Source organism: Panulirus ornatus, chromosome 23, assembly GCF_036320965.1.
Source record: "Panulirus ornatus isolate Po-2019 chromosome 23, ASM3632096v1, whole genome shotgun sequence".
Classification (NCBI taxonomy): Eukaryota; Metazoa; Arthropoda; class Malacostraca; order Decapoda; family Palinuridae; genus Panulirus; species Panulirus ornatus.
The window spans coordinates 22,068,891-22,093,028 of record NC_092246.1 but is presented as its reverse complement, the minus strand read 5'-3'; the positions used below and the strand labels follow the sequence as shown (position 1 = coordinate 22,093,028).

At 44.7% G+C, this 24,138-nt stretch overlaps 2 protein-coding genes across 6 annotated transcripts; both read right to left on the bottom strand.

The window, feature by feature from the left end:
* Nucleotides 1–1,385: 1,385 nt before the first annotated feature.
* LOC139756903 (probable caffeoyl-CoA O-methyltransferase 2) lies at nucleotides 1,386–13,329 on the bottom strand. Its single transcript, XM_071676811.1, has 5 exons — nucleotides 13,195–13,329; nucleotides 6,069–6,150; nucleotides 5,109–5,232; nucleotides 2,757–2,868; nucleotides 1,386–1,962 (listed from the first exon to the last, which is right to left on the bottom strand). The coding sequence occupies exons 2-5, from the start codon at nucleotides 6,143–6,145 to the stop codon at nucleotides 1,601–1,603; spliced, it is 675 nt and encodes a 224-aa protein (XP_071532912.1). The 5' UTR covers nucleotides 6,146–6,150; nucleotides 13,195–13,329; the 3' UTR covers nucleotides 1,386–1,600.
* Nucleotides 13,330–13,454: 125 nt separating this feature from the next.
* On the bottom strand, nucleotides 13,455–23,896 carry LOC139756902 (alpha-(1,3)-fucosyltransferase C-like). Of its 5 annotated transcripts, none has more exons than XM_071676807.1 (11): nucleotides 21,493–21,627; nucleotides 21,183–21,362; nucleotides 20,755–20,942; nucleotides 20,097–20,192; nucleotides 18,883–19,058; nucleotides 18,606–18,746; nucleotides 18,023–18,128; nucleotides 17,367–17,515; nucleotides 16,635–16,824; nucleotides 15,549–15,716; nucleotides 13,455–15,032 (listed from the first exon to the last, which is right to left on the bottom strand). In XM_071676807.1, exons 3-11 carry the CDS (start codon nucleotides 20,934–20,936, stop codon nucleotides 14,858–14,860), a joined length of 1,383 nt encoding a protein of 460 aa, XP_071532908.1. In that variant the 5' UTR covers nucleotides 20,937–20,942; nucleotides 21,183–21,362; nucleotides 21,493–21,627; the 3' UTR covers nucleotides 13,455–14,857. The 5 variants fall into 5 exon arrangements, with proteins under 5 accessions (XP_071532908.1, XP_071532910.1, XP_071532911.1 ...); XM_071676809.1 differs by having other exon boundaries at nucleotides 21,183–21,349; nucleotides 21,493–21,622; XM_071676810.1 differs by lacking the exons at nucleotides 21,183–21,362; nucleotides 21,493–21,627 and adding an exon at nucleotides 23,683–23,896.
* Nucleotides 23,897–24,138: the final 242 nt, after the last annotated feature.

Genomic DNA, 24,138 nt, shown 5'->3' with positions numbered 1-24,138 from the left:
ACGAAGCTCGGACGCCATATATATAGGTCTGAGATCGTCAGGTGTTTGTAGATCTAATTCTTAAAAGTGGAAAGGTTGAAGGCTCAGATAAAGATAGAATAAGGATGATCCCTCAAATTTGCTGTATGAGGTACAGAGGTATCATAACGGTCAACCCCCGTGTGGTTGTCTAAAACCAGAAACTACAGGAAGCAGCGGCTGGGTTTGAAACTACTTGGTGCAACGTCTAAAGCCGTGAGCTTCAGCAGAACCATTTTGCACAGCAGAGACTGTCCTTGCATCGTACAAATCTTGAGAGGATATACAGAGACCATTACCTGAGAACTGTGGATTGATATGGAGAGATCTTCCCGTCGACAAGTTGTCTACTTCAAGCTACTTAATCAGTCCAGTTCATTCAATGATCACCAGAGAAAATCGTAAACACTACCCATATCCTTACCAACAGATAGATCCCCGACTTCCCTTGCCTTCACCCACCATTACTTCATTATCATGAACACAGACCAAAGCTCTGCTTAAACAAGACAGCTAAGGAGAAGCTTGGCCAGGATAACACTTCCGAAAGCAGAGCAGAAGCGACGACTCAAGACGCTAACCAAAGATCCCCACAAACGCAGACAGATCCGGAGAAAGAAGCCCCCTTGCTGCCTCACATCCGTCGATCCAGTAGGACGATATGGTACAAGATTCTTCAGTCATCACCAAAGAAAGTGCTTGATAAGACTTCCTTCGACTCAGATACTCTTTCCTACATCAGCGGTGTCTCTACCAAACATAACTTTCTTGAATATCTAAATCCATTCAGGATCACTGTGATGCAGATTATATAGATTAAATCAGGATTGGCAGACGCCGAAAACAGAATCTCCGTGAATTACTCATTCGTGTTACGGGTTTTCCTCAGTCAACTTAAAATGAAAACATTAATGAAAAGTGTAGAACAAGATGCTTTCGAAATTCGTCTCAGTTCCCGTTCTTAGAATATTTCTGGTTATTTCCCTGAAAATGTAAAACGAAGAGTGCAGGTATTTGTGGGAGGGGGAAAATATATTGAAGTTACTCTTAAATTTCTAAACACTCGTTTTCTCTTATTGGCCAGTGAAATTTCGTTCTCTGTTGATACAAAGTATATATCACTACAACATACTTGTACCGCTACTAGAAATGGAAGACTATGGAAACATGCCCAATATCCGTGCCTCAAGAGGCGAGGGATAACAAACCCACTGGTCCGATGCTAATACCATGCTTGGTGGCGTCTAGTAAGCACCGTCCATGGTGGCGCTAGCAAGCACCGTGCTTGGTGGCGCCTAGCACTATGGTTCGTCTGCCCGAAAGATTCAGGTGAACATTTACAAATTTGTGAAGTATTGAAATAACTGTCATTTTCGTTTTTATTTCTTAGAACTGTAAAGTTAAGGCATTTGGCTGTTATACATAAAAGTAACCCGATTACGTGCCTTTTGACATCATACGATAAAATTGCTTACAAATAATATTTTGATGAGGTTCTCAAGGAGGATAGGATTATACACCAAATTCATTCTGTCATATTCACTTGACGTCTCTTGTTCTCCAACGTACAAGTGTGGTAAAACTACTTTACGAAGCAGAGGGTCAGCCCGTCGGCAATGGAGAGGAACGATATGTTGATCCGATGGTCATCCTTCAGCTTCTTGTTCAAGTTCCTGATGGCCACTGTGTCTGGCGTCTGATTACTCTCGTCTATGACGCTGCCACTCCACAATGTATTATCGAAGGATATGATACCCCCTCGCCGCAGGAGGAGGAGGCACTGCTCGTAGTAGAGGTCATAACTACCTTTGTCTGCGTCAATAAAGGCGAAGTCGAAGGTGCCGGCCTGTCCCTCGTCGATGAACTTCTGCAGGGTGTCGGCCGCTGGGGCGATGTGCACCTCGATCTTGTCGCTCACCCCAGCGTCCCTCCAGAAGCTCTTGCCTGAGGAACAGAAGGGCATCACCACCATACAATCTCAGCGTACACTGGCACCAAGATCGAGGCGAAGTGACAACACAGCTCCTGATAACTGGAGTTGGTATCTGGACACTCATTTCACCACATCTAAGACAAGCGGCTGATTCTGACCAGCTGCCACACACACATGATCTGTCACCATCGTGCGGGACGCTGACATACCTACACTTTCCCTACACTTCTGCAGTTACATTTGCTTGAGAGGGACGCCAGGTGACACTCAGTCAAAATTATACGTTACCAAAAAGGTGAACAAACTAACTAGGGGTTAACAAACTAACTATCGTAACCCCCCACCCAAAAAAAAAAAAAAAATCCGAACATCTCATAATAAGATGCTCCTCCAAACTCCCACTAAAACAATATCATAAAACTAAATATCTTTTACTTAAAACAAAAAACTACGTAAGCAAGAGACATCCTGCGAGGTATATACAACGGAAGTCAACAAAAGTCTTGGTTTATTGACAACAAAGCTAATCAACTTGCAAGGCTGAGGTAAGAGGCTATGGAGGTATTTAAACCCTACATCTACACTGGCCACGTCTACACTGTTACTTTACCTCAGCGTAGGCAACAAAGCTGCCCACACTTGCTACTTCAGACACACACACACACACACACACACATTACTGCTACACTACTATACTAAAATACAGTTAACGTAAGGATCTACTGAAATGGAGTTACCCCCACCATACACTCCTCAGTGATGCCAGTCAGATCACAAGGTACTGTGTTACGTGTGTGTATCTTACCGATGTCTGTGTACTCCTTGCTGACGTCGAGGGCATGGACCTGACCGTCTGCAGGTAGCACTAGGGCGGCTGCCAGGGCGCTAGCACCTGTGAACACGCCCACGTCCAGCACCTGCCAAAACATCAACAGCAATAACCAACTGTGTCAACACAACATGCGACTTAGGTCTTGGGTGATATATATATATATATAAGAGCAAGGTTATTAGGTACAGTAGGGTTGAGGGTCAAGTCAATTGGGAGGTGAGTTTGAATGGAGAAAAACTGGAGGAAGTGAAGTGTTTTAGATATCTGGGAGTGGATCTGGCAGCGGATGGAACCATGGAAGCGGAAGTGGATCATAGGGTGGGGGAGGGGGCGAAAATTCTGGGGGCCTTGAAGAATGTGTGGAAGTCGAGAACATTATCTCGGAAAGCAAAAATGGGTATGTTTGAAGGAATAGTGGTTCCAACAATGTTGTATGGTTGCGAGGCGTGGGCTATGGATAGAGTTGTGCGCAGGAGGATGGATGTGCTGGAAATGAGATGTTTGAGGACAATGTGTGGTGTGAGGTGGTTTGATCGAGTGAGTAACGTAAGGGTAAGAGAGATGTGTGGAAATAAAAAGAGCGTGGTTGAGAGAGCAGAAGAGGGTGTTTTGAAATGGTTTGGGCACATGGAAAGAATGAGTGAGGAAAGATTGACCAAGAGGATATATGTGTCGGAGGTGGAGGGAACGAGGAGAAGAGGGAGACCAAATTGGTGGTGGAAAGATGAAGTGAAAAAGATTTTGTGTGATCGGGGCCTGAACATGCAGGAGGGTGAAAGGAGGGCAAGGAATAGAGTGAATTGGAGCGATGTGGTATACCGGGGTTGACGTGCTGTCAGTGGATTGAATCAAGGCATGTGAAGCGTCTGGGGAAAAACCATGGAAAGCTGTGTAGGTATGTATATTTGCGTGTGTCGACGTATGTATATACATGTGTATGGGGGGGGGGGCATTTCTTTCGTCTGTTTCCTTGCGCTACCTCGCAAACGCGGGAGACAGCGACAAAGTATAAAAAAAAAAAAAAAAAAATATATATATATATATATATATATATATATATATATATATATATATATATATATATATATATATATATATATAAACGTCAGACGAACGTAATGGGAAAATTATACTGGAAAAACGAAGTACAGCACAGTCGACAAATATATCTGTTTACTTATGAAATGCATAAGAAAGTTTAAGCCCTAAGAGCAACATGGTCATTTACTGTCAATCCAGTTATGAATAATCGCTATATCACATTCACCTATGATTATCATCAATCTATGATTATCATTAATCTATGATTATCATCAATCTATGATTATCATTAATCTATGATTATCATCAATCTATGATTATCATTAATCTATGATTATCATCAATCTATGATTATCATTAATCTATGATTATCATCAATCTATGATTATCATCAATCTATGATTATCATTAATCTATGATTATCATCAATCTATGATTATCATTAATCTATGATTATCATCAATCTATGATTATCATCAATCTATGATTATCATTAATCTATGATTATCATCAATCTATGATTATCATTAATCTAGGATGATCATGTTTTTTCCCATCATCACAAGCAGCCTCTACGAGGCAGAGTGGTCTGTTAATGAAGGAATTCCTACCTGGACCACTCTGGCCTTACCGACCTAAAACTAACGGTATTTTTTGATTTCCCTGATCTAACTGTACCATGACCCTGTACCCTGTGACCTGAACTTCCTGACCTTCCTTATCTCACTGTGACCTGAACTTCCTGACCTTCCTTATCTCACTGTGACCTGAACTTCCTGACCTTCCTTATCTCACTGTGACCTGAACTTCCTGACCTTCCTTATCTCACTGTGACCTGAACTTCCTGACCTTCCTTATCTCACTGTGACCTGAACTTCCTGACCTTCCTTATCTCACTGTGACCTGAACTTCCTGACCTTCCTTATCTCACTGTGACCTGAACTTTCTGACCTTCCTTATCTCACTGTGACCTGAACTTCCTGACCTTCCTTACCCCACTGTGACCTGAACTTTCTGTCCTTCCTTATCCCAATGCAACCGAACTTCCTGACTTTCCTTATGCCATTTGTGGCCAGACTTTCCTGGACGCAGACTGCAGGCTAACCATTCTGACCACCCCCCCCCCCCTCCCCCAATCTGCGATTCGGCCTCCTTGACCGACACATGTATGTAACCTGACCTTCCTTGACCCCCAACTGCGAGAGATGTTCTTCTTTATCACCACGACCCTGTAACCCGACCTTCCCAGACAACGTTATGACACACCTAGGACGGTGGACCGACCTTCTTGGCGCCTATAGCCTGTATAAGGTTAGCATTGAGCTGGAGGACCTCCGGAGCGCCCATCATCCCAACCGAACGATGCTTCTGAGTCTCCTCCATGAGCCGCTTCTGGACGTCGGTATGCCTGGAACACGGAGAGATACGGTCAGTATTCCAGGGAGGGGAGGGTTGGTGGCCAGCACCACCACAAGGGATATGACACAGCAACCAACCACTGTTGCATATGATATGACACAGCAACCAACCACTGTTGCATACGATATGACACAGCAACCAACCACTGTTGCATACGATATGACACAGCAACCAACCACTGTTGCATATGATATGACACAGCAACCAACCACTGTTGCATACGATATGACACAGCAACCAACCACTGTTGCATACGATATGACACAGCAACCAACCACTGTTGCATATGATATGGCACAGCAACCAACCACTGTTGCATACGATATCAACACATTTGGATGGTGGGTCTGGCGACTGTCTAATACTTTCTTCTCATCTGCAAACTTTCACTTCATTGATTCCCTTCTAACATAAGAAATTAATCATTCATGATATGAATCTGAGGAATATTTCCCCGTGCACCTGTGTTGGAGACGGACCTCGCTACAGTGCCTCCCGTGCACCTGTGTTGGAGACGGACCTCGCTACAGTGCCTCCCGTGCACCTGTGTTGGAGACGGACCTCGCTACCGTGCCTCCCGTGCACCTGTGTTGGAGACGGACCTCGCTACAGTGCCTCCCGTGCACCTGTGTTGGAGACGGACCTCGCTACAGTGCCTCCCGTGCACCTGTGTTGGAGAGGGACCTCACTACAGTGCCTCCCGTGCACCTGTGTTGGAGAGGGACCTCGCTACAGTGCCTCCCGTGCACCTGTGTTGGAGAGGGACCTCACTACAGTGCCTCCCGTGCACCTGTGTTGGAGAGGGACCTTGGTACATGTTCTCACCTTATGGAGTGCTCCGTCACGTATTTCACCAACGGGTCTGTAGTGAGGTAGCTCTTCCCATAGCTCATCTTGTCCATCGATCCTACACCGGAGATAGATAAATACATTAGGCATACATTACACATGTACATACAATCCTTATAACATAATATATAAGATAATGGACGCTAATCAGTGGCGGTGTGTGTGGGGAAAAATATGCGTCAAATTTCGACAATATACTGCTCAAAGTTTCTGTGGAAAAATTGCTTTGGAAAATCTTGAAATGCTGAGATATACAGTATGTCTGACTTGTGGCACCTCTGACGAAGCTGAGAAAGAGAAAACGGAGACACAGAGAGTATTAACTTATACTTTATCATTACACATGGCTGACCCTCATATTCTAACATCGCTCTCTGGTGTCTTTAATACAACAGAGCAAAGCAACAAGCGATCGAGGCGCCCCCTGAAATCTTCCCGCATTTTTTCATCATGTTTTCATCGGGTATTCCCAAGGTCTTCCCAGGTCTTCTCCATATCCTCCCCGGGTCATCCTCCAACTCTTCACGAGAGCCTCCCCAGCCCTTCCCCAAATGCTCCTAAAGGTCCTCTAACATATCTTCCAGCAGCTTTTGGTGACCCTTAAAGGGGCTCTGAGGCAGGGGTCCACGTAGTCCACTTTACTACCACACAAAGTTGTGAAGATCTTAGGGGTATAGTGCTAAAGTTTATATTCAATATAAATAAATAAATTAATATATATATATATATATATATATATATATATATATATATATATATATATATATATATATATATATATATATATATATATATAGGGGAGGGAGCGGAAGACTAAATCCTCCTCTCTCGTTTTTTAATTTTCCAAAAGAGGAACAGAGAAGGGGGCCAAGTGAGGATATTCCCTCAAAGGCTCAGTCCACTGTTCTTAACGGCTACCTCCCTAATGCGAGGTAGCGCCTCGTTTCGTCTGCAGTACCCTGCATGTGTTTGACCTCAGTCATATGAACAACTCTGGGGCGCGTCTGAAGTTCCCTTTGTAAGTTGACGCAATCCTCGTCAGTCCTTACTTGTATCATGACATCACCATCAGCAGCACCACACACACACACACACACACACACACACACAACACCATCCTCATACGTGGGCCTTTACGACATTGCATAACCTTTGCTACTCAGGAAATATCAGTGTGTATGTGAGCATGGGGGTGGACGATGACACGAGTCATGGCACTACAGACCCACTGGGGTCTTGTGTACCTGCAGAATATCACCATCATACGTGTGGGTACATGGAACAGCTTCGTGTTTTGCCAATAATGGCGAATGAATACTTCCCACGTATTCCCTGCGTGTCGTACAAGGCGACTACAAGGGGGAGGGAGCGTGGGGCTGGAAATCTTCCCCTCTCCCATTTTGATTTTCCAAAAGAAGGAACAGAGAAGGGGGCCAAGTGAGGATATTCCTTCAAAGGCTCATTCCTCTGTTCTTAACGCTACCTCGCTAACGCGGTAAATGGCTAATAGAAAAAAAAATAAATATATATATATATATATATATATATATATATATATATATATATATATATATATATATATATATATATATATATTTGTCTTTCCTGTTGTCTTGCGGTTGCAGGACAAAAAATGACGGGGCCATTATCGCAAAATCTACTGTTTAGCTTGCATGTACTTTGCACTGAAGCCAGTCGTTCATTCCCAAGCCAAGCTATGCAGACTACGCCTTGGTTTACCTTGATAACTTTATACTAAAGTTCATCCCATGATCAGGACGCTGTCCGGATCACACTACACCCGGCTCACACCACATCCAGCTCACACCACATCCAGCTCACACCACATCCGGCTCACACCACATCCGGCTCACACCACATCAATGCCATGCCAGGCTCTCACCCTCTTGAACACTAGGGCCCCGATACCTCATCTCCTCCTCTCATGTCTCGGACTTCCCATTCCTCCCTCTGATACCTTCATAAACGTAAATCCTCTATGTCCGTCTCTCGTCGCTCATCCTCTCCATATGCCCTCACCTAACATCTACACCTGAAGTATTCCCTGGCCTTAAAATCTTCAGCTAAAGTAACCCCGCTAACCCTAAAATTGTCACCCAAAGTATCCTTGGCCCTAACACCTTCACTTAAGTTATCTCTGATACTAAACGATTCAGTTATCGCAATTCATCTGCGGTTTAATTCCACCTTTACCCTCACCAGTAGCACTACAAGTCATCTTGACAAACCTCAATTCCTACCCAAGTTCGACGTAGCCTAACCATCATATTGTATTTGTCTATCTTCTCCCGCGAAACTGGCTTATCAATGGATATAGAAATAAATGTGGTACAAAATATTTGACCTTCACCCGTAATGAAATGTTTCCATTATGCCGGTGGCCGCCGTGTGCCAGCTGTAAATATTACGTTATCATTTTATATATATAATCGACCTGCTACGTGGCTCGGCTACGCTCCCTCAGAAGCTGTAAAAACTCACATTCACGTAACTCTGGTTAACTCTACGATAATATTCTTTGCTATACTTACCACAAAGATTTCATTAAAGGTAGCTTATCTAAAAACATACAGCTGATTAATTCAAGGAGTGAGGGAATAAAGTTATTTTCAAAACTCACTGATCAAATATTCTTATCAAGTTTTTGTTATTAACACATAAAACGTCTGGGACGAATTCTTGTTGACACCTATTAAATCCAACAGCAAATATATATATATATATATATATATATATATATATATATATATATATATATATATATATATATATATATATATATATATATATATATATCAAGTGTTTGCTTTGAAGAATGTATGTGAGAAATACTTACAAAAGCAAATGGATTTGTATGTAGCATTTATGGATTTGGAGAAGGCATATGATAGAGTTGATAGAGATGCTCTGTGGAGGGTACTAAGAATATATGGTGTGGGAGACAAGTTGTTAGAAGCAGTGAAAAGTTTTTATCGAGGTTGTAAGGCATGTGTACGTGTAGGAAGAGAGGAAAGTAATTGGTTCCCAGTGAATGTAGGTTTGCGGCAGGGGTGTGTGATGTCTCCATGGTTGTTTAATTTGTTTATGGATGGGGTTGTTAGGGAGGTAAATGCAAGAGTTTTGGAAAGAGGGGCAAGTATGCAGTCTGTTGTGAATGAGAGAGCTTGGGAAGTGAGTCAGTTGTTGTTCGCTGATGATACAGCGCTGGTGGCTGATTCATGTGAGAAACTGCAGAAGCTGGTGACTGAGTTTGGTAAAGTGTGTGAAAGAAGAAAGTTAAGAGTAAATGTGAATAAGAGCAAGGTTATTAGGTACAGTAGGGTTGAGGGTCAAGTCAATTGGGAGGTAAGTTTGAATGGAGAAAAACTGGAGGAAGTAAAGTGTTTTAGATATCTGGGAGTGGATCTGGAAGCGGATGGAACCATGGAAGTGGTAGTGAATCATAGGGTGGGGGAGGGGGCGAAAATCCTGGGGGCATTGAAGAATGTGTGGAAGTCAAGAACATTATCTCGGAAAGCAAAAATGGGTATATTTGAAGGAATAGTGGTTCCAACAATGTTGTATGGTTGCGAGGCGTGGACTATGGATAGAGTTGTGCGCAGGAGGGTGGATGTGCTGGAAATGAGATGTTTGAGGACAATGTGTGGTGTCAGGTGGTTTGATCGAGTAAGTAATGTAAGGGTAAGAGAGATGTGTGGAAATAAAAAGAGCGTGGTTGAGAGAGCAGAAGAGGGTGTTTTGAAATGGTTTGAGCACATGGAGAGAATGAGTGAGGAAAGATTGACAAAGAGGATATATGTGTCGGAGGTGGAGGGAACGAGAAGTGGGAGACCAAATTGGAGGTGGAAAGATGGAGTGAAAAAGATTTTGAGTGATCGGAGCCTGAACATGCAGAAGGGTGAAAGGCGGGCAAGGAATAGAGTGAATTGGATCGATGTGGTATACCGGGGTCGACGTGCTGTCAATGGATTGAATCAGGGCATGTGAAGCGTCTGGGGTAAACCATGGAAAGTTCTGTGAGGCCTGGATGTGCAAGGGGAGCTGTGGTTTCGGGCATTGTTGCATGACGGCTGGAGACTGAGTGTGGACGAATGGGGCCTTTGTTGGCTTTTCCTAGCGCTGCCTCGCACACATGGGGGGTGGGGGATGTTGTTCCATGTGTGGCGGGGTGGCGATGCGAATAAACAAAGGCAGACAGTGTGAATTGTGTACGTGTGTGTGTGTCTATGTGTGTATGTATATGTGTACATTGAGATGTATAGATATGTATATTTACGTGGGTGGACGTGTGTGTATGTACATGGGTATGGGGTAGGTTGGGCCATTTTCTTTCGTCTGTTCCCTTGCGCTACCTCGCAAACGCGTACACATGCCTTACATCCTCGGTAAAAAATTTTCACTGCTTCTAACAACTTGCCTCCCACACCATATATTCTTAATACCTTCCACAGAGCATCTCTATCAACTCTTATCATATGCCTTCTCCAGATCCATAAATGCTACATACAAATCCATTTGCTTTTCTAAGTATTTCTCACATACATTCTTCAAAGCAAACACCTGATCCACACATCCTCTACCACTTCTGAAACCACACTGCTCTTCCCCAATCTGATGCTCTGTACATGCCTTCACCCTCTCAATCAATACCCTCCCATATAATTTACCAGGAATACTCAACAAACTTATACCTCTGTAATTTGAGCACTCACTCTTATCCCCTTTGCCTTTGTACAATGGCACTATGCACGCATTCCGCCAATCCTCAGGCACCTCACCATGAGTCATACATACATTAAATAACCTTACCAACCAGTCAACAATACAGTCACCCCCTTTTTTAATAAATTCCACTGCAATACCATCCAAACCTGCTGCCTTGCCGGCTTTCATCTTCCGCAAAGCTTTCACTACCTCTTCTCTGTTTAACAAATCATTTTCCCTAACCCTCTCACTTTGCACACCACCTCGACCAAGACACCCTATATCTGCCACTCTATCATCAAACACATTCAACAAACCTTCAAATACTCACTCCATCTCCTTCTCACATCACCACTACTTGTTATCACCTCCCCATTAGCGCCCTTCACTGAAGTTCCCATTTGCTCCCTTGTCTTACGCACTTTATTTACCTCCTTGCAGAACATCTTTTTATTCTCCCTAAAATTTAATGATACTCTCTCACCCCAACTCTAATTTGCCCTCTTTTTCACCTCTTGCACCTTTCTCTTGATCTCCTGTCTCTTTCTTTTATACATCTCCCACTCAATTGCATTTTTTTCCTGCAAAAATCGTCCAAATGCCTCTCTCTTCTCTTTCACTAATAATCTTACTTCTTCATCCCACCACTCACTACCCTTTCCAATCAACCCACCTCCCACGCTTCTCATGCCACAAGCATCTTTTGCGCAATCCATCACTGATTCCCTAAATACATCCCATTCCTCCCCCACTCCCCTTACTTCCATTGTTCTCACCTTTTTCCATTCTGTACTCAGTCTCTCCTGGTACTTCCTCACACAAGTCTGCTTTCCAAGCTCAATTACTCTCACCACCCTCTTCACCCCAACATTCACTCTTCTTTTCTGAAAACCCATACAAATCTTCACCTTAGCCTCCACAAGATAATGATCAGACATCCCTCCAGTTGCACCTCTCAGCACATTTACATCCAAAAGTCTCTCTTTCGCGCGCCTGTCAATTAACACGTAATCCAATAACGCTCTCCGGCCATCTCTCCTACTTACGTATACTTATGTATATCTCGCTTTTTAAACCAGGTATTCCCAATCACCAGTCCTTTTTCAGCACATAAATCTACAAGCTCTTCACCATTTCCATTTACAACACTGAACACCCCATGTATACCAATTATTCCCTCAACTGCCACACTATTCACCTTTGCATTCAAATCACCCATCACTATAACCCGGTCGCGTGCATCAAAACCACTAAAACACTCATTTAGCTGCTCCCAAAACACTTGCCTCTCATGATCTTTCTTCTCATGCCCAGGTGCATATGCACCAATAATCACCCATCTCTCTCCTTCAACTTTCAATTTTACCTATATTAATCGAGAATTTACTTTCTTACATTCTATCACATACTCCCACAACTCCTGTTTCAGAAGTACTGCTACTCCTTCCCTTGCTCTTGTCCTCTCACTAACCCCTGACTTTACTCCCAAGACATTCCCAAACCACTCTTCCCCTTTACCCTTGAGCTTCGTTTCACTCAGAGCCAAAACATCCAGGTTCCTTTCCTCAAACATACTACCTATCTCTCCTTTTTTCACATCTTGGTTACATCCACACACATTTAGACACCCCAAGGAGGAGGATGAGCACTCCCCGCGTGACTCCTGTTTCCCATTTTTTAGAAAGTTAAAAATACAAGGAGGGAAGGATATATATATATATATATATATATATATATATATATATATATATATATATATATATATATATATATATATATATATATACACGGAAATTGCGCTCTGGACGTCAGCCATCCACTTGAATGAGGTGGGTATCTGGCTCCCGGGGATTCCCTGGATGCCACGATATATTTACATATGTTAAAGGCTAACATTCCACCCCTCTCTCATTTTGCATGCCCTTGTTGGCCTTACAGTTCATAATACAAAATCGTAGAAGATGAATAAAGGATGACTACTGGAGAAGGGAAGGAGACACGAAAGAAACTTTGAAACCCCGATAAAAATTCCTACCACGCCAACTCATCTCTACCACAAACTACATTCCCGCAAACAGCAAGACTATCCTAAAAATGCCCATATATTTTAAAAGTGTATTAATCGTGTACAGAAGCATTATATTCATAAAAACGATGTAAACGAATTTAAGGTAGGTCAAGAACGCCAGATGCCTATGTCAGGATATGCCACATTATGGTCACTTTCCTGAGTCACAGCAGTCGAGAAACACACTCACACCACAATACTTCACACCAAGATCCTAACACCCTAACAGAATATACCATTAGGCTAACAATATCAGGGTAATTCTGCATGCAATAATAGCAAGAGTAAGACTGGATTCCTCAACGTTACCTTCCGTGTAGACTCTAGCAGGTGTTTGAAGCACGTACGTCCTCAGGCGCTCGCTATGATTGTTATAATGGTACTTGTAGTACTTGTGTATAGGATCTCGGCGCAGACGCACTCATCCCGCCGATTTTGTTGCCAACTACGTCCCTAGTAATAAATATACGAATTCTTCCACAATTTTTCGGACGATCTATTCGCCTCATGCTGAGATAAAAACAAAAAAAAAGTGTTGAAATGATTTTTCTAGATTTTTCCAAGGAATTCTTATCCATGATAGTTCAGAGACGTATTGATAATAAATATGCAATTGGCATTATACGTGGCACATGGCGTCGATAGTCAGCTGGCTGCCGTGAACCAGTAGTAGAAAGAATAACTGATAATGTTCTTCGTCCATTTGTCTCTATGTTAAGAACATACAAAAACATCAAATTAGGACAACAATTATGTTATATAAAGTAAGGAAGTGGTAGTCACATCTCTGAGCTGTTGCAAATAAGATATTCATCAAAACAATCAGACTTATAATCACAGTCAACTCTTGGATTATCTAGTTAAATAAAGTGACGTAATATTTATGAAAGGATACCGTGCAATTGCTTACATCAATAGTGTAATTAAACGGAAAATGAAAATCAAAAACAATTTCGGGATAACATTATGGTTTTATGGTCGTCTAATGAGGAGTTTACGAATATTTTAACTCATTAATATGTTGATTGACACAGCAGCGATCATAATCGTTTAGATTGACAAACATATTCTTTGCATAAAGTTTCTCGATCATGAAAAGAGATTACAGGGAGAGGGTACTGTAATGGTTAGAAATACTTTAGTTAGTAACAGGCATTTGAGAGTCTTCTATGATGAATTAAGAGGATAGAGGCGCTCGCGGAGGAGAGGTTGTGACACTTTTTTGAATAAGGGAAAGCGCCATCTTGCTAGTAAGGTAACAACACCTAAGAAGAAGATCTTTTCAAGGGAAACTGGAAAAGAATTTCCGTTATTCCACTAATGGCATTTAGAAAGGATATCGACAAGATGGGGTACAGTAAGCAAAGAGATGCTTACATGAGTATGGATCAGCCTGTGTAGCTAAAACCTTCCTCCCGTTGGCAGGAGAGAGAGGCGCGACTTCAGGGATTCTTTGCACACCAGAATGCCATGATTTTCTCTACCATATTCATTTTTCCAGCCGCTCATAACCTGAGTAACTGATGCAAACATGTAGAAAGTTTATGAGAAAGGATATGTTGAGAGGAAGTGTGATACTTTTCGTATTTTGATAGAAAAATAGTCTTTTTTTTTTCCTTTTCTTGTCTTATCTGGTCAACACAATGGGGTATTATCAGCATCATTATTATTAGTAGTACCCTCTTTAGTGGGGTTTCTGCAGCATTTGGGCTGTGATCCGCTTCTTTTAGGGCGAGAAGCTCTTCCACCGTAGAACTTCGCCAATGATGACCCATCGCTCGCGGCGTCACCACTTGCAGGAGGAGTCCGGTGACACCACACACACAGAAGCACATCACGGTATGTGTTCACACTGGTTAGGTCAGTACCAGCGCTTCAAACACCTCCATCTACATTTCAATATCCCCATCGAGACATTCCAGATGTTCATCTAAATATCATCTAATTCTTTAGAGACATTTCACAGGTTCCGTTAGTTCCCAGTAGACCTTGTGGGAGTGTGTCTGTAGATGGTGGTGAGGTTGAGGGGCCCAGTCTGCCAGCCTCGACAGGCGGCGCCCTCGACATACCAGCTGAGGATGTCCGGGTAGCTACCAGTGTGATCTCGGCCAGGAACCCGTCTCCCCGTCGCCGCCGCCGTCAGCCACCTACATCAGAAGAGATGAATCAAGGTTACTGACCCATGTTTCTACTGGAACATATTCATGTGTCATCTGATATGGACAATCACGATAAGAAAGAAAACTGAAAATGATCGAAATTTCAGAATTATACCACTTGTAACCAGCGTAGTGAAGGGGGACCAGTGTAGTGGAGGGGGACCTGTGTAGTAGACGGTGACCAGTGTAGTGGAGAGGAACTAGTGTAGTGGAGGGGAACCAGTGCAGTGGAGAGGTACTAGTGTAGTGGAGGGGAACCAGTGTAGTGGAGGGGACCCAGTATAGTGGAGGGGAAACAGTGTAGTAGAGGGGAACCAGTGTAGTGGAGAGGAACAGTGTAGTGGAGGGGAACCAGTGCAGTGGAGAGGTACTAGTGTAGTGGAGGAGAACTAATGTAGTGGAGGAGGACCAGTGTAGTGAAGGGGAGCTAATGTTGTGGAGGGAAGTAGTGTGTGCTGGGCCTGGGGTAATATATGTTAGGCAGAATGATAAAAATTGACTAACGACTGTGGAGTTGTAGATGTCGTCTTTTTATTGTTATTGTTGTTGCTGCTGCCGTTGTTGTTGTTGTTGTTGTTGTTGTTGTTGTTGAGTTTGGCGCACAGGTCACACACCATGGGGGAGAACGGATGACCCAGTTCCACCTGGTAGTGACTCTTCCACTCCATGTACCTGCAAGTGAAGCAATATTTTTGTAATTCATATTTTTCATAAAGTTCTCGATTTTGCCCATAATGTTCCGTGTCCTAATCTAGACAAATATCAGTTAGTTATGGCAACCCTTGAACACCGTCAGTATGATGACCTAACCTCTTGAGGACGACGAGTCTATGTCTGGAATGCGGCGACTCAACCTTCCCTGATAACAGTGACTAAAGGCATCGAACTCAAGTGTTAAGTCATCAGACTCAAGGGTTAGTCTCCCCAGAGGTACCATGCTGAGCGCTGGTGCCCTTGTTGACAGGCTAGTGTTATTATAGTCATCTTCAGGCGAGCTAGTCAAGGACACAGCCCGTTTCGAAAGTTGCTTGGTAACTATACGATGAATACATCCATTTCTATGACACTGTGGTTATACTTTTGACTTCAGTGACCCTTAGCTAAGCTGAGTCAAAACTAGTATCGCTCAGCAAAGTCCCTTTATTATTAGTGACTTCGTAATAAGTTAAGTCAATAAACTTCAACATGTTTCCCGCTGCAGCTGAAGCAAAGTTAAGGTGTAATAGAGACGGCATTTCAGCTTCCCAGCAGGACGGTACTACCCTTGGGCCTTATGGCTGACCTATGACCTGACCCTCAAAGGTTGTACCTCCGTGCACAAGCGGTTAAGGATTCTCCTGTCGGGTAGAATTAGATGATCATTAAGGCTTACATGGATCAAATAACTAAGTTATCAAATGAGATAATTGTAAAGAGTTAGTTGGATCAAGTATCTAAGTTATCAGACATAAGACTGTATCAAGGACCGAACACAGTCCTGAGGAAGTCAAAAGTCCTATAGGTTGTTCCCACTACCTCTACAGGATGATCAGGTTCATGACCCTTGTCCCTAAACAGCAGATTCTATGGAAGATAGGAAGCCTCTCTTACTTGTTGTACAGCGTTGAGTTGGAGGCGACCGTCATGAGGTACTGAGCCAGCAGCCTGGGTGAGTGGAAGTCTGCAGCGTTGATGTAGGATCCTGGAGGTGCCATGGAGGAGTAGTCCGCGCCTCCCAGCACCACAGGGACTACATCCATCTGCAGTATCTTGTAGAGCTTCTCCGTCACGTAGTCATTACCTGAAGCAACACATTAGCCTCAGTCATAGCCCAGAGCTGAGTATCTCCTCAGCTAAAGCCATCCATCAGGTCTCACACCTCAAGTGATTCTTCTTAACTTCCTCATTCATGCTTCCTTGCCCTGTGTGTTCCTCACGGGGTTCCTAGTCTCATATCACCTCAGCTGCAGCTAGGAACTAAGTCTGGCTCCAGCTACGATCAGTTGTTAGATATGGCTTAGATTTCGGGCAATCACTGAGACTCGCCTCAACAATAACCTTGAACTTTCACCTCAGCTATAATCATGTACTCACAACCTCAGCTATCACCGTGGGCTCACCTCAGCTGTCGCCATAGACTCATCTCACTATAAGGATACATCAACTCTCGCCTCAGCTATAACCACAAGTCCCCACCTCAGCTATAACCACAAGTCCCCACCTCAGTTATAATCGTCTACCAAGCATCATCTCTCGATGAACAACAAGCCACTATCTCTTGTTCACGATAAGTACTCATAAAAGAACGACTCTGGTGAGTGTTCGAGAGAGAAAGTGACTCACAGATGGAATTCTCGAGGGAGAGGTAGAACATGTACTGCCCGATGACGGCATCACAGTCCTCATTCCTGAAGGTCCCCATTGTCAGCAGGTTGACCGACCTCCCGCATTTCAGAGGACCACATTTACCAAACACATCCACTTCCATGTACCTGTCAAGAAATTATGGCCTGATCATTATCTTTCGTTTTTTGAATGCCAACATGACCTAGGACGTCCACCTGACCTATGACGTAATCTTTCCATTCTTACTTCTCATTAAACCCAACGTAATGTCGTCCTGACTTTTACAGTTCGTGAAGGTGTAGAATTCAGAGTATGTTTATCTGTCATGTAGACACCTGTTGGCCACCAACACCATGGTTCTGTTCCTCGTTCCCTTGAGTGGGTTCTGCTGTCTGAGAGACACGGGACAGAAGTTTTCCCACAGACTGAAAAGTATTTTCACCCAGAGCATGTGGCAGGCCTCTGTCTGTCTTCCATAGACTTGCCAATCCTCCTTCGGAGATCGGTCGCTCAATACTACACCTCCATCACCATGGGTCTAACTTCAACCCTGATTATTACCTTTAAATATAAGATCTTCCATAAGATACTTTAGATCGATAGCTTAGTCAAGCATATAGACGGTGTTGATTACTTATGATTAGGAAACTCACTGAGCTAACTCCTGGACGAAGAGCTCCCTCTGTGAACTGCTGTTGCACCTGCTGACCATCCAGACAGCTATCTTCTCGAAGGTTTTGCTGGCCCAGTAATCCTTGGCTGGAGGGAGAGGGAGAGACCATCCGGTCAGATCAGGTCAAGCAAAACCTGCAGGGCTTTAACAAAAGGGTCATACAACCGTGGAGCACAAAGGTCTTATAACACTTATTCTCACACGAACCTGACCATGGTTCTCCCAGTGTTAGGTCAGGCGAGAGGCGAGTGTGGTCTGTCTCCTGTGCGGTTCACGTGTTGTGACTGGTTCCTGGAGGTTGTGGTGTTGCTTCTGTGGCAGTGTTGTGCCCTACCAGTGTGGTCTCCCTGATGCTGGAGTAGTCTACCTAAAAAGGCGTGGTATACCTGCTGATGGTGTAGTCTACCTCAAAAAAGGCGTGGTATACCTGCTGATAGTGCAGTCTACCTCATAAGTTGTGGTCTACCTGAGGTTGATGTGACCTATGTCGGTGTCATGACCTATCCAGCAGCAGTAGTAGTGTGGCCTCGTCCAATCATCACGTGAGCAAATCAGAGACCAACCTGGAGGGATGGGGTCAGACTGGGGTCGTAGGATGACACGACCATAAGGGACGACCACGTCTGAGTCTCGCCTGTAGGTCATCGTCCAGTTGAAGACTCCAGCCACACGCGTCAGGTTGACCTTATTGGTTCCAACGATCACTGGAACATACACACGCTGGGGTCACTCTCCCTGCCCACCTCCCTACCTACGAAGACTTTCCCGGACTTATGAACACTCAATGAACATCAGACAAGAAGCTTTGTTACGACAACCTGGGTTGCGACGCGGCCTTACCTGGTGGGGGCTCCAGCGAGAAGAATATCCAGAGTTGGTCTTGCGTCCTCCTGGGCGGTAGGAGATAATGCGGGTGGAGATCCAGGGCGTGGAAGACAATGGCGTCGGCCGTGTCCAAGAGGCGGTGGTGGAACACCAGCTCGCAGTCGCTAACCTCACACTGGCGTGACGTGAGTCTGAAGAGAAGACGGAAACGTGTGACTGCCAACACCATCTAACCACCGTGTTGGTCTGGTGGCAGCGGGAGCGGTCCTGCCACCACTACTGCGTTAGACCGGGAGAAGATGGTTGTCACTGCCACCACCACCATTATGTTACTCTACGCCAGACACCCTATGGTGTTCGAGTGAGTGTAGAGAAGAATAGAGTCCCGGTGTACCAACGTTATATAACAGTGTTACGGATTATAATACAATGGTCAATGTTATGTAACAGTGTTACGGATTATAATACAATGGTCAACGTTATGCAGCAGTATTACGGATTATAAGACAATGGTCAACGTTATGTAACAGTGTTACGGATTATAAGACAATGGTCAACGTTATGTAAGAGTGTTACGGATTATAATACAATGGTCAACGTTATGTAACAGTGTTACAGATTATGAAACAATTTTCTCTTTCATCTTCAGTATCAGTGAATCAATGTTTACATCAGTGGTAAGTTATCTTATCCCACTGAGGAGACACTTCGACCCTCTCAGTGGGGGATTACGTTCACACAGTGTTGTGTCATCCCTGATAGTCGAGTGGTCAAAATCTACTGGCGCTCCTCTGCCTGTCCCTCCCGTGATATTCATTTTCTTACTGAATACAGTTTGAAAATCTGAATTAATCCAGTTTTCTTTTCACCTTCGTTATAATATAAACTTTAGGCTCAGAACGACAAAACTGAACGGCAGGCAGAAGCACAGGAGTCAGTATACACTTCTCTGCGATCTATTTCTCTCAACTCCAAATCAGAGGAGGTTTAAAAGTCAATTCCCAACGAAAGGAAGGTTAAAAAAAAAAAATTTAAAACTCTCCGAAACACCCACGTATAGAAATGATAACAAACTTAGTGGAGAAGGCAATAACAGAACCCACCTGTAGAGGACGTGATCCCAAAAGTTTTCAATACGAACCCACCTGTAGAAGACTTGATCCCAAATGTTGTCAATACAAACCCACCTGTAGAAGACTTGATCCCAAACGGTGTCAATACGAACCCACCTGTAGAAGACTTGATCCCAGGTGTCGTCAATACTCCACAAGGAGGTCCAGACGAGGATGCGTTTGGGAGGCGTCCAGTCCTCAACCAGGGAGTCCCTGTAAGGGCCAGACCACATCTGAACTCTCAGATCAGAATTAAGATTTCACCTGATACTTTCTATGAGGCGTTGCAACAAGGACAGACGTTCTTCCATTTTATCTTATTATTCATGAAGAGCTATCGAGTTACAAGTCAGTGATGCCAAGAAGTGTTTTGTTATGTGGTAAGAGACAGACAGACAGAGACCAAACAGCTTTTCCTGTCTACTTGTTCAGCATATACTGACGCCTGCTGACTCACTTAACTCGAATCACAAGAAACCTTTTTTTCTCCTTCTCAAATCCAAAGATGATGTTAGGTTGTAGGTAAATGCCTCAAAAGCATTCAATTATCAGGTCGCAAGACAACGTAAAGTTATAAATCAGACACTGTCAAGCTTACGATTTACTGAGGCAAATATGGGTGAATGACTATACCAAGTTATGGCTATACCTCTGCCAGATTATACAGGGCTCTCTTGAGAGCAGATCTGCTAGATGGGGATCCTTTTCTCTTGAGGATAAACCACTGAAAACTGAAATCTGAATCATATGAAGGTAGAGAATAATCATGTATTACCCTGCGTATTGTGGCTCCTCCTTAAGGTAAAGGTGACATGTAGCCGAGAAGAGGTTAAGAAGGGGCGTTATGTAGACCACCAGGGCTGCTGCTGCGACAGCCATTAATTGCCTGAGTCTCGTCCACCACGCCCTTCGGCCTGTCCAGCAGGTCCTGAGCCCACACCACGCCCGCTGGACCATCCTGATCTGTTGGAAGAGGAGCATTGAGGTACTCGACGACGGTGCGAATGAGGCTGTTGTGATGAAGAAGCGGCGATATTTCAGATAAGAATGTCCACAAAGACTGATCATCGGCACAGAAGGTCAGTCAAATAACAGGAATTATTTTGCTTTTATCATTAAAATCACTGTGTCTCTTCTTTTTTTTTTCTAGAGAGTTTAGTTTTTTCTTAGACATCTTTTGATCTTGAAAGACAATAGCCTCACCTCTTGACGAGCCTAGCGACGCAAGTTTCATTCACTAATAGTGTTTCTCCTGAGGGTTTGCGTCGTTTCAGCAAGAGTCCTGAGAACTTAAATGTCCAGATATCAGGAGAGCGACTTAACTGTTCTACATCTTCAAGTATCACTTCGTCTCCTCAGCTGGGCAGTAACTGAAGCAGACATCTGGATCAAGACACCGACTTTATATCTACTAACTTTATAGTCTCACCAGAAGATTAGAATTATTTCAGATGTTCAGGCTAGAGTATAATAGATTCGGTTTCAGAGGCGCAGAACACAGGGAAAGACCTACCAGTCTGTGTATGATCAACTTCCAGGGATCTGTAGTGGATAAACAATGAGCGCTGGCGGTGAGGTTAAGAGTAATGCAGCACCTTACAAGAATAAATGAGGCTCTTACACCAGTTGGGAAGCGCGCGTCAGGTGCACGGTGGGTGGGTGGGTGAGGTACGCCGAGCGAGGAGTTGCCTGGTGTAGTAGGCCACATCAGCGTACTCAGACTACACAACAGGATGAACAAGGGAGGATAATGCACTCCTCTCACTTCCCCCCCTGGCAAGGGCCACGTCGCTCTTCAAACTGACTTAAAATAACTTTGGTGTAATTCGGGCCGCACTTTCCTCACGCACCACTCAGCAGTACTCCTCAAATATATTCCCCGTAACTTGCAGCTTGTTAACAGCCTGCCATTACGTCCATGAACAATCCGTTGTTTATCCACTAGAGGATTACAGCAGGCTCATAAAGCCATTAGTAGCTCAAAGAGCGCTCACAATGCCCAGTGCGGTTCACGTAGGACTCTTAACCGCAATGGGGTGGGGGGTGGGGGGGTCTCACACACACACACACACACACACACACACACACACACGGCATGCAACAGCTCACCAAAGTTGAAAGGTTGACCGATAACAGATACGACCTCTGAGCGGTGGTTGGCGTGTACGACCCGGGTTACGATGAAGCCTGGACGAGACGTAACGTCAGACCACAACCAGCCCATACATCGTGAGAGTGTATGTGGTCTTACAATGATCATCAACACCTGAGCAAGGTGCTGTGAATACTTCGGGTGGCGGATGTGGGAAATGTTAACGACCTTGAATGACTCTTGGCAGTTGATTGACCTCAAGGTCAGCCACCGACTCAGCTGTTCATTCTCCCCTTTGGAGCTGGTCTATTATAATTACGCACATACATACATGCATACATACACACATACATACATACATACATCCATACATGTCTGTGTTTGTGTGTATGTGATCATTACATATCTGTGTTACAGGAAGAGAGTTTTACACTAGTGTTACCCCGTGTCTTAACCTTGTATATATGTACTATGTCTTTACTCTTAAAGTGTTTACACACACACACAGGTACTCCATAGACTCAGTGAAGAGTAGTTAAGGTTGTAGAGGGTTGTAGACGTTTCATGTACAAGAAAGGGACGGTGGAACGGGGCAGGGGTTCCTGAATGATGTGAAAACACTGGTCACTAAACCTGATTTGGCAATGTCTGTTTTCATGCCTTGATTAAGACCATCTCATTCATACTCTCTCTCTCTCTCTCTCTCTCTCTCTCTCTCTCTCTCTCTCTCTCTCTCTCTCTCTCTCTCTCTCTCTCTCTCTCTCTCTCCCTGTCGTCAGGCCATGACAACAGCACTTCTGTAGACGTGTGTGTGTGTGTGTGTGTGTGTGTGTGTGTGTGTGTGTGCCTGAGTTCCCTTATATACATATGTTTGTTTGTCTTAATGAGGGTCTATATGCCATGGATGCTGCCACTGCCATCCCCAGAATATGATACGCAGTGACTGCGCTCCTGACCTTGGGATGGAAGGAGAGCAGTCGAGGAGGGTAGGCTTACCCTCCACCCGATGATGGAGTAGATAGGGAGGCTATAAACTGGCAAGCGACCCACCTGGGTTACCGGGGAGGCTATAAACTGGCAAGCGACCCACCTGGGTTACCGGGGAGGCTATAAACTGGCAAGCGATCCACCTGGGTTACCGGGGAGGCTGTAAACTGGCAAGTGACCCACCTGGGTTACTGGGGAGGCTGTAAACTGGCAAGCGACCCACCTGAGTTACTGAGGAGGCTGTAAACTGGCAAGTGACCCACCTGGGTTACCGAGGAGGCTATAAACTGGCAAGCGATCCACCTGGGTTACCGGGGAGGCTGTAAACTGGCAAGTGACCCACCTGGGTTACTGGGGAGGCTGTAAACTGGCAAGCGACCCACCTGAGTTACTGGGGAGGCTGTAAACTGGCAAGTGACCCAGCCTGGGTTACCGGGGAGGCTATAAACTGGCAAGCGACCCAGCTGGGTTACCGGGGAGGCTATAAACTGGCAAGCGACCCACCTGGGTTACCGGGTAGGCTGTAAACTGGCAAGTGACCCACCTGGGTTACTGGGGAGGCTGTAAAGTGGCAAGTGACCCACCTGGGTTACTGGGGAGGCTGTAAACTGGCAAGTGACCCACCTAGGTTACTGGGGAGGCTGTAGAATCCCCAACCACAACAGCTGCTGCTGGCGACGGCTGGCGAGGTGTGGGAGAGTGTGGTAGCGGTAGAGAGGTGTGGGAGAGTGTGGTAGCGGTAGAGAGGTGTGGGAGAGTGTGGTAGCGGTAGAGAGGTGTGGCAGAGTGTGGTGGCGGTAGAGAGGTGTGGGAGAGTGTGGTAGCGGTAGAGAGGTGTGGGAGAGTGTGGTAGCGGTAGAGAGGTGTGGGAGAGTGTGGTAGCGGTAGAGAGGTGTGGGAGAGTGTATTGGTAGGGTCTGGTAGAGGCAAGGATGAACCTTCTAGCAAGGTACACTTGCTGCCCACCGTCATCAGCGATATAGTCCAGGGTGGGCACCATGCTCCCTGGTTGTTGTTGTTGTTTGTTGGTTCGACCCAGATGATGAACCTACCTCCCCTACTGTTCCCCCTAGCCCTTCA

Bases quoted from the DNA above. Each gene is read 5' to 3' on its own strand.
- LOC139756902 (XM_071676806.1), bottom strand. From the start codon at position 21,687: ATGTGGCCTACTACACCAGGCAACTCCTCGCTCGGCGTACCTCACCCA. The intron at 20,193-20,754 runs GTAATACATGAT...TGGCCCTTACAG, and splicing joins GAGGAGCCACAATACGCAGG to GGACTCCCTGGTTGAGGACT. The intron at 18,747-18,882 runs GTAAGGCCGCGT...TGTATGTTCCAG, and splicing joins CTCGCTGGAGCCCCCACCAG to TGATCGTTGGAACCAATAAG.
- LOC139756903 (XM_071676811.1), bottom strand. From the start codon at position 6,145: ATGGACAAGATGAGCTATGGGAAGAGCTACCTCACTACAGACCCGTTG. The intron at 2,869-5,108 runs GTCGGTCCACCG...ATGTTTTGGCAG, and splicing joins AGGCTATAGGCGCCAAGAAG to GTGCTGGACGTGGGCGTGTT. The intron at 1,963-2,756 runs GTAAGATACACA...TCTGTTCCTCAG, and splicing joins CAAGGAGTACACAGACATCG to GCAAGAGCTTCTGGAGGGAC.